Source organism: Aegilops tauschii, chromosome 4, assembly GCF_002575655.3.
Source record: "Aegilops tauschii subsp. strangulata cultivar AL8/78 chromosome 4, Aet v6.0, whole genome shotgun sequence".
Lineage (NCBI taxonomy): Eukaryota > Viridiplantae > Streptophyta > Magnoliopsida > Poales > Poaceae > Aegilops > Aegilops tauschii.
The window spans coordinates 494,621,445-494,631,151 of NC_053038.3; the positions used below are offsets into that span (position 1 = coordinate 494,621,445).

Sequence of the window (9,707 nt, forward strand, 5' to 3'; positions counted from 1 at the left end):
GGAAATTTTTCTGAGTGTTGGCTTATATAGCCACACCTTTGGTCCCGGTTCGTGGCACCAACCGGGACCAATGGCCACCTTTGGTCCCGGTTCATGGCACCAACCGGGACCAATGGCCACCTTTGGTCCCAGTTCGTGCCACCAACCGGGACCAAAGGTCTGTTTTTGCCAGGCGAAAGGGCGGGAAGCACAACCCTTTGGTCCCGTTTGGTGGCACGAACCGGGACCAATGCCCACCTTTGGTCCCGGTCCGTGCCACCAACCGGGACCAATGCCCCCCTTTGGTCCCGGTTCGTGCCACCAACCGGGACCAATGGGCCTTGCACAGCGGCGTGGTGGTGGGAGTTTAGTCCCACCTCGCTAGCTGAGAGAAGCCGCACCTGTTTATTAGGTGCGGTGCGCCTGAGCTGTCGAGCTCCTCTCTAAAGCAGGCTTACAGGCCTAACCTCTCTGTCCATGCCTGTGGGCCTACTGGGCCTTCTGCGGGCCTGAATCCTGGCCCACCTGGCTGGTTGGGTTTCTAGTCGTATTCAGGCCGTGGTGGCCCAGTAGGCGGCATTTTTTCCTTTTTTTTGTTTTGTTTTTTGCATTATTTATTTTCTTTTGTTTTTTGCTTTTTTTTTAATTCTTTTTGTTGTTAGGTCACAAAATTATAGACTTTCTGTTAGTGCCATTAGTTTTTGAATTTGAATAGTTTAAATTTGAATTCTTTGAAATTTGTGTGAATGACTAGTTTGTGAATAACTTTACTATAAAAATAGATTTTTGAGTGATTCTTTTTCCTGCTATTTAATATTACTGTGTTTTATCATTATATTCAATTTGGTAATTTTTAGGTTATTTTAAATGTTTGTTTTAATCAAAAATTGATTTTGTTATTTTAGTTTGCTATTAAAGTTTCTAACAAAAATTTCTTTATGATTTTTTTTTGCTATTAATGTTTTGAACAGAAAATAGTTTGATAATTTTAGTTGCATAAATTTTATATAATTTTAGTTTCAGAAATACTAGAGGTTTATAAAAGATTTTTAGTTGATTCCTTTTGCTATTAGAGTTTTGTTGATTCCTTTTGCTATTAGAGTTTTATTAAAGCTTTTTAGTTGATTCTTTTTGCTACTGAAGAATATTATAGTTTTGGAGATAGCTTTCATTTTGTTATTTTTACCAGGCTTGCTTCGGTAGACCCCCTCCTCACAAATCGTATAAGGACAGTATGGTCATTTGACCATAAGGTATACCCACATTCGTATGTCACACGCCGTACACAGCCGATCCACTCCCCCATTGCACAAATCGGCCCATTTTTATTTTTTAACCTTTAAAAAATATGTGCACAAGGTAGGATTTGAACTCACAACCTGTTAATTTATTTCCACCTACAATAACCAACTAGGACAACTTAATTGTTGTTTCTATTTACTTCTTTTATTCTTCTTATCCTTCACACTCACGCGCTACTCCAAATTTTGAAGCAATACTGATACAAGTGGGAAGCATCTAGTAACGTTTTTTGAAGCAATACTAATGCACCTATGCCATCCATGGCATTGACGTGAACCGCATCATCAAATTTGCCAGACAACACACATAGACGCAATATCCTTATAATCATTATTGATGTGTAGAAGCAAAATCAAATTTCATTCGAAGCAAATTGTATATTCACTGGAAACAAAGTCGAATATTTTTGGAAGCAATGTTTGATGGAAACAAATGTTTATTTCCCTTGATTGGATGCAGTCCAATGCTATGCTTGAAACAATCATGTCGCCGCTTGAACCACATTGTTTTATGTTGCAAACGATACAACATTAGGACATCTCCAACGTCGACCCTTAAATTATGTGCATACATCCGAAACACGCATTCTGGACGTGTTGTGACATCAAACGGGGCCTATATCAGCCCACAGGGCAGTCCGGGCGCACTTTCTCCCACAAACCGGAGACAAGCATTGGGGGCTTTGCGGGCGTCTGGACCGCTCCCAAGCCCGCGTCTGACCGCCTTGGCCGACCCAATCCTCCCACCCGCCCCTTCCGCGATTTTCATCCCACACATCGCGTCGCTTGCCGCGCCATGTTCATGCCGGCCCAGAGCATGCAACGACCGTCATTGTTGCCCGTGATTTAACTGGATGGGAAGGCGGCGGAGATGTATGCGACCTCTCATGCATCGACGCTTCAATGCGGACATCACGTCCCGAGAAACGAAGTCCTGCAGTCACGCCGAATTGAAGCGGGCTGACTACCCATCGGCCTGGCTTGGCCGTGGCTATTTAAGCCTTACGTCGGCGACGCACAGATCCACACTCCCCATCCCCGAGCACCTCGCCTTCCTCCTCCCCCTCGCCGTCACCTCGTGGAACCCTTCCTCCTCTATGAGCCCAGTGGCGATGCCGAAGTCCTGGTTCTCCAGCGGGGAGGCGGCGCCGATGGAAGTTCGTCTTCAGACGGATCGTGTTGCCGCTGCCCTCACTCTCTGGGACCTTCTGCATCCACGGCGGCGGGCTCCTTCAACAAGGAGGAGATAGTAATCTCCTCCGACAACGAGGAGACCCACGGCTGCAGGAGAAGGACGAGTCAATGTCCCCGCCGTACAACCGTGGCCTCCACATTCGGCGGTCGCGTGAAGAAGGAGCCGATAGCCCGCCAGCGCCTCTGCCACGTGAAGAACGAGCCCGCGTCGCCCCCGCCACACAGCCGCTACGCGCGGATCAACGTCCCCTCCTCACCACCACCGCGCCACCACCGCCGGATAGAGGAGGAGCTGCCGCCGGCGATCGCCAGCGCAACCTCCACTACCTAGGAGGAGGCGGTTACAACGGTGCCTCCGGCTCTCGCGCCATGGTATCCGTGGCGGAGCACGCGGCACGGCAACAGGTGAGGTACGACCAGCGCAATGCTGGCCGCCGCTCCGCGTTCGCCAAGACAGACATGGCATCAGAATGGGTCCGCAACGACCCAGACCTCGCCGCGGCATGGGCACTTGACCGCTCCGTCACCACCGCGAAGACAGCCCTCGGGCGCCACCGCCACCTTGACGGTGAGGTCACCAAGATCGACAAGGAGTGGTCGCTTAGTGCCGATAGGGTGCCGCCGGCGCATTCGGTACTAGGCAAGGCCGCCCTTCGCACCGCGTAATAGGAGTCGGAGCGACACCTCCGCGAGCGTCAGGCGGCCGCGGCCCTCCGGCATCCTTGAGCCGCCGGAAGGATGATGACGATGACGACGGTCCGGACGTGAGGATGGTAGGTAGGATAGGGCGGTCACGCTTACGAGGTGATCGTTCGATATAGGATTTAGTATTTTATAAATTTTAGTAAAACTGTCAAAATATTGTTCGTTTATGTAAACTATATCTGAACTTGAATGAAATCTGTCTGATTTGGACGAATTCCGTCCGTTTCGTTCCAGTAGTTGTTGAAATGTATGCAGGCAACGTTGGATGGCGCCCTCCCGCATCCGTGTCGACGGACTGGCCCCCGTCTGTGGACGGATGCGGGAGAAAATTTGCGGGTCGTCGTTGGAGATGCCCTTACACTGGATATAGATTTTATTTTTACTAGATCAAAATAATTTGTCATGGAAGCAATGTAAATAGCAGTTTGAAAAAAAAAATTCTGCATAGAAAGCACGATAAGTTGCAGTCTGAACAGCTGGAAGTAAAATGTTTTTAGATAGGAAGCACGAAAAGACGCATACTATAGAAGAAAAAAAAATCAATATGTTCAGTTGGAAGCATATTTTCTTTGTATGGAAGCAAATCAAAAATCAAAATATATAGTTGGAAGCATATTTCCTTTGTATAGAGAAGTCGCTTTCCATGGAAGCAAAATGCATGGCGTAAAAATCAGATCTTGCGCAGGTTATTATCTTGCATAATTTAGGGGAGTTGTTAGTACGAAATGAACGTAGTCAGTGCAAATCCCGTTTTTAATGGACCATCCTGCCATCGAGAGGCATCTAATCCAATGGTGTTGGAGTAATCTGATGGTAAGATAAGAATCACTAGCCTGATCCCTAATTGTTCTCAAGACTAAAAGAAGTAATTAGGGAGAATAAGTGAGTTGTTATAGTTGGTCATAGAGGGTGGAAATAATTCAAGATGTCTAGAGCTCAAATCCTGGCTCCGGCACACCTTTTTTTGAAGGTTAAAAAAACAAATAACTACTCTCTATAGAGCGTATACGCGAAGAGTTTATCAAATATGACCATCATGCCCTTTTTTATGAAGAGGTATTAGCTAATCCGAGCCGTCCTTGTGTTTAAGGGGTCTACCGAAGCAGAATTGTATTTTTTACCCAGAATACACTAACGTCATTTCCTCGTGGAACTTAATACTGAAGTATACTAGTCAATCATGTATGCTACCAAAAAAAATTATTTTTCTTCTCTTTGTTTTAAATCTACAATTCATAAGGGGTACCCCAGAACCATGTTCCACATATCCGCATCCTATGGAGAGTGCTAGAACTAGAGTTGGAGGACAAAAAAAAGACTAAAGAGTACTTTCCACATAAGATCACGTTAACATAAAACCGCAAAAATAGGGAAGCACCATTACAATTTGCTATGGAAAGTAAATTCCTTTTTTTCCACAAGGCCGATATTTTTTATTGAAAATAATTGTAACATTACAATGCTCACATATTATTACTGGCCAATCAATAGGCCGATTACATTAACCGATGTTGTCTTGAGCAATAGTTTAGTTGGCCCTGGCTGTGACCATGGAGATGCCGCCATTGTGGCCGAACCTAGCGACCTTGCAGTCGGTGGCGAAGATGTCGGAGGAGACATAGCTTGCTACACCACCCATCACAGGCATGTTAGCACTCACGTTGAGCTTGTTGACGTAGTCGGAGCGGTAGGTTTGGCCGAGAATGCCATGAACATTGTCGGTGAGGCCGTAGAATTTGAACCCAATGTCCAAATGCGCGAGGCTGTCATCCTCTGTCACATCATAGTTGTGGATGCGGGAGTCCTCCTCCGTGATGGGCACTACTTTAGTCATGATGTCGAACACACCCTGAAGCTCGACCCTCACGCCATTTGTCATGGATGTCCTCGTGATGGTCAGGGCAGGCACTGAGGTGGATTGCCATTGGGCGCCAATGTCAGTAGAGATGTCGATGGGTGCTCCGTCAAAGGCCAACTCGAGGCGATCAATGTCATTATTCCACTGGGAAGTCTTCATGGCACCCAAGTAGAGGCGGTGGTTTGCGAAGCGGATGCCCAAGGCCTGGATCCATGTGAAGTCTCGGCTCATGGAGGGGTTGCGTTTGCCAATGAAGTGGGCATTGACATGGAGGTCAGCGTCAGAGACGACACAGAAGTCCTGGTCCTTCTTGCCGTGGAAGTAGAAGTTGTTGCCATCAGCCCCAGTGAAGCGGGGGTCACCGCAGGACATCCCAGGGTAGAAGTCACACACTTCAAGAAGAAGATTTTGTATTAGTATCATCAGAAAGCTCGTTGCTGATGGTCTAGAGCAATACCATTGAATTAATATCAAATGTTGTGCATATTCAGATAGATAGAGAGGTCCATCAAGGTCGAATTGTCCTCGATCTTCCATGAGTGGAGTTTCCATCTTCCATCACTTACAAAAGAATGGAATGCATGCTTGAGACTGGGAAAGATTGGAGATGTATATATATACTTACAGCAGTATGTCTTGCAGCTGGGGCAGAGGACGAGGCACTCGTTGGGACAGCGCTTGTCGCAGGTGGCCACGCAGGGGTTCCTCTTGTCCTTGGTGTTGTCGCAGGTGAGTGTCTGCGTCCTCTTGCCGAACCGTCCAGGATGGATCACGCGGGAGTTCGGCGGCAGCGGGCGGCGCGGCTGCGCAGCCGCAGAGGACGCGGCGGCGCACAGCACCACCAGCACGATGGCGAGCGCTCCCAAGCAGGACGCCGGCCTGGCCATTGCTACGTACCCGAGGCCTGTGCTAGCTTAATTGGCTGATCTGTGTTAAGTGTGGCTAGTATGTATGTGGGCAGCTCGCTGTGAGTTTGATAAGATGGATGGATGTGTGTTGCATGGGATTTTATATGATGCGCGGGAAGAGGTGACGATCGAAGTAGGGAAAGTTGTTGACCGTTGCGCGCATCCCACGTGATGCATCTCTACGTCTGGGAGACCGACCCTGGACGTAAAGCTACTGCCGACTCGCATCGCCTAGAGCAAGTCTAACCCAAATGAATGCGAGCTTTGTCCTTTTTTCTCCGTTTGTGTCGGCCACTCGGTCGTCGTCTATCTCGTTTTGTGTTTGGGTCTATACGTCCAACGCGCCCGGCCGACTCATTTCATGTCCGCATATAATTTTTAAAAATCCACGGTCATAGATCATGCCAGCGGTCATGCCGTCGCCCAGAGTTCATGTCGGCACCATGCCAGCGGCCGGCATACATGCCAGCTTCCAAAAACAAACACTGAACAGTTCATGCAGGCGTACTTGCCAACGGACGGCACACATGCCAGCAGACAAAAAAGGGTCGGGAGTTCAACCACGCCATCTCGGCCGGGGTCATGCTAGCACACTTGTCGGCATACAAAAAAAGGATGGCGCTCACGGCCATAGATCACTCATCATCGAATTTAAGCACGTCAGCCTACATCTTCTCGAACAATGGCGTCTTCCTCGGTTTAACCCTAGGTAGAGAAGGGTCTCCCTCGTTGCCGCGGCGACTCGGGCATTGGTTTCCTCCCGCTGTGCTACGAGGGAGAAGGCGGCGACGGCCGTGGCTTCAAGCTTGCGGTCTTGCTCGTGCCTCCGGCCCTTCCTCTTGGCCGACTGCACTGCCCGCTCCTCGGGTATTAACTGTTTCTTCTTCTTCGGTGCCACCGTAGTCTTGCGGGACGCGCGAGGCTTTCCTTTGGCGACGGAGGTGAGGCCGAAGGAGGCGAGGGAGGCGGCGGCGTCGAGGGTCAGCACGTCGTCCATGGCAAGCGGCCGGGAGCGGGAGCAGGCGGGAGCTTTTTGGGAAAGTGGGGGGAAATGATTGTGGTTGTGCCGCCGACTGGCAGGCCAAGGGAGGAGTAGGCGCCCATCACGCGCGTCCGTTTCGTGCCCGCGCCCACGTAAATCTGGTTTGAGCTGGGAATGGGTCGGCAAGCGAACGAAAAGCAAACACATGTTCGTTTGGGTCGATGCATTGGGCCGACTTTTGTGTCAGTTTTGACCCAAACGAACCGTGCGGACGAAATAGGTCGCCGCATTGGAGTTGCTCTTAGTATCGCACCAACCAGAAAATTGAACGGCTTCGAATCACACCAATGTTCAGACCAGATGCATGCCTTTAATTATTACAGTTTTTACAGTACAACATTAATACAAGATGTTTTCACCACGTCAGAAATTGCCATTTCAAAATTCAGTCCACAGCACAAGAAGAAAAAAAGACACGTCAGGCTGTGAATGTGTCAAACATGCACACCGAATTTGAAATGTGTAAGTACACAACTGAATTTTTCTTTTTCAAAGTGTAAATCAAATTTGGTCTTGAAATTTTATGTCTCATTGTAGAGGCTGTGAATTTTTATTTTTATTTTGACGATGTGTGCCTGTGCGTGGGTAGCACGCACTAGTAGAAAAAGGCCAATTTGTCCCGGTTCCAGAGGCCCATTTGTCCCGGTTCTGGAACCGGGACTAAAGCCCATAACCTTTAGTCCCGGTTCGCTTACGAACCAGAACAGGTGGGGCTCCACGTGGCCGCTGCGGCGAGCCCAGGCAGGAGGGCCTTTGGTCCCGGTTGGTAACACCAACCGGGACCAGAAAGCATCCACGCGTCAGCAGCTCAGGAGCTGGGTTTCTTGTTTTTTTTTGAAAGGGGGGGTGGGGGTTTTGGAGGGTTAATTTGGGGTTTTCATATATTGTGTTAGCTAGCTAATAGAGAGAAGTGACCTCTCTTATCTCCGTGCTTGATCGACGCTACGTACTATACGTATAGAGAGAACTCGCGACACGCTAGCTAGTAAGCAAATGAAGGAAACCATTAAGTATACGAGATCGTCATGAACATATACAGAGAGAAGTGATCGACCTCCTCCTTCTCCGAGAGATTGGTCGAACAACAAGTTTTCGTATATCTATTCGACGCTACTAGCTACATATATACAATACGAACAACAAGTTTTCATATATCTATTCGATGCTACTAGCTACATATATACAATATAAGATCTCTTACAATTCCTAACATTTGAAGTCAAGTTCCACATGGTATTCTCCGGCTTTATTGATGACGTGGTCAAGAAAGAATCCCGCCAATTCCTCTTGAATTGTTTTTATGTGATCATGTGGTAGGAGTTCATCCCGCAACTGCCAGAGCTAAATTGAAGAAGAGGGTCAATACATGTGTATGAATGAAACTGATCAACACAAATGATGGTAATAAAATAAAATTGTGAATATTTTTTCTTATGCACTTCATATTCTTTTTCAGAGTAGCCCCGCTTATTAGAGGTTGTCGCGTTGTAGATGAACTCGCAAACGTAGTATCTACAGAAATCATTCCCGGCTTCCTGCCACAAGCACTTTACGAGAAATAGAGGCCAATCAAACTGATAAGCAAGCATGCTAAATGGTATTGATGAAACTAGCTAGAATCAATGGGAGATGCGCGGAACAAGGTAGTAGTACTTACTTTCGGGTGTTTAAATCGCAGCTCAGTCGGCAATCCCGGAGAAATTGTGGTGAACTCTTTCCAAACCCTGCCAGACAAAGAAAATAATTACTTGATATCAAGAAATGAACAAAGTTGCCGATATGGTGCGATAATGATCGATTGAACTTACTTCTCGAGCATTCGAGTCATGTTCGCATACTCCTCGGGATCTTTTCGTCTGGAGTCTAAGACGGTTACTTCTCCCCGCTCAAGCTTAATCTCTAAGAGAATAAAGTAGAAACTGCGCACGCATGCATAACTCATCAGTTAAATTACTATAACATCGACTAATAAGGGAAACCGGATGTGCACAAGACAGTAACACTCACTTGAAGTTGTAAGGAAAGAGTATTTTATCTTTGCTTTGATTTTTGAGCAACGATTTTAGCAAGTTGTCCTCGGTTTCTGAGACGTTGTGTTTAACCATCCATTCATGTATGACATTTGGGTAAATGAACCCAATCTCATATATTTGTGCTTTTCTCCATTCGACGATCTTCAATCTACATAATATAGTGAGGATAATTATATATACATGCAATGAAAGATACTTACAGACAGTAGCAAGCCACGAGTGATTTGTCGAGGGCCTTTAGATTGTAGAACTGGAAAAACTCGTCAAAATCAACAGTTAACACATCTTGTCCAATGAAGTCGTGGTCATCTTTAATTCTCATCGTCAAAGCATCCTTCCCAGACTCGATGCAGGTTTTCATGTACCATTGATGGAATCTTTGCATCATCGTTGTTAGAGGAGGACTTCCATCTTTGACGGGAGGCTTTCCGTACTGGTATCTGAATTCGTCCACCTCCATTGTATCAAAATGTGCATCGTCGGGCAGATAATCACCAGGATTGGTACCGGGCACCATCCCCAGCAGATTTGCGACGATATCGCTAGACACCTTGAGCGGTGGGCACAATTGGTTCTCCTGTTCTCCGAGCTGGGGAATTTTTTCCCACTTCTTCGTTCTGATAACCTTTTGTCACTTGAAGTAGTTCCCGACCGGCGCGCTTCTTGTAATGTCTTTTTAAGACAGCA

At 47.3% G+C, this 9,707-nt stretch overlaps 1 protein-coding gene across 1 annotated transcript; it reads right to left on the reverse strand.

The window, feature by feature from the left end:
* Positions 1 to 4,607: 4,607 nt before the first annotated feature.
* Positions 4,608 to 5,989, reverse strand: LOC109776295 (uncharacterized). The gene is made up of 2 exons (XM_020334941.3): positions 5,663 to 5,989; positions 4,608 to 5,429 (listed from the first exon to the last, which is right to left on the reverse strand). Exons 1-2 carry the CDS (start codon positions 5,922 to 5,924, stop codon positions 4,708 to 4,710), a joined length of 984 nt encoding a protein of 327 aa, XP_020190530.1. The 5' UTR covers positions 5,925 to 5,989; the 3' UTR covers positions 4,608 to 4,707.
* Positions 5,990 to 9,707: the final 3,718 nt, after the last annotated feature.

Excerpts from the sequence above, each read along its gene's own strand:
- LOC109776295 (XM_020334941.3), bottom strand. The coding sequence starts at position 5,924 with ATGGCCAGGCCGGCGTCCTGCTTGGGAGCGCTCGCCATCGTGCTGGTG. Across the intron at positions 5,430-5,662 it reads CAGCTGCAAGACATACTGCT|TGTGTGACTTCTACCCTGGG; the intron begins GTAAGTATATAT and ends TTCTTCTTGAAG.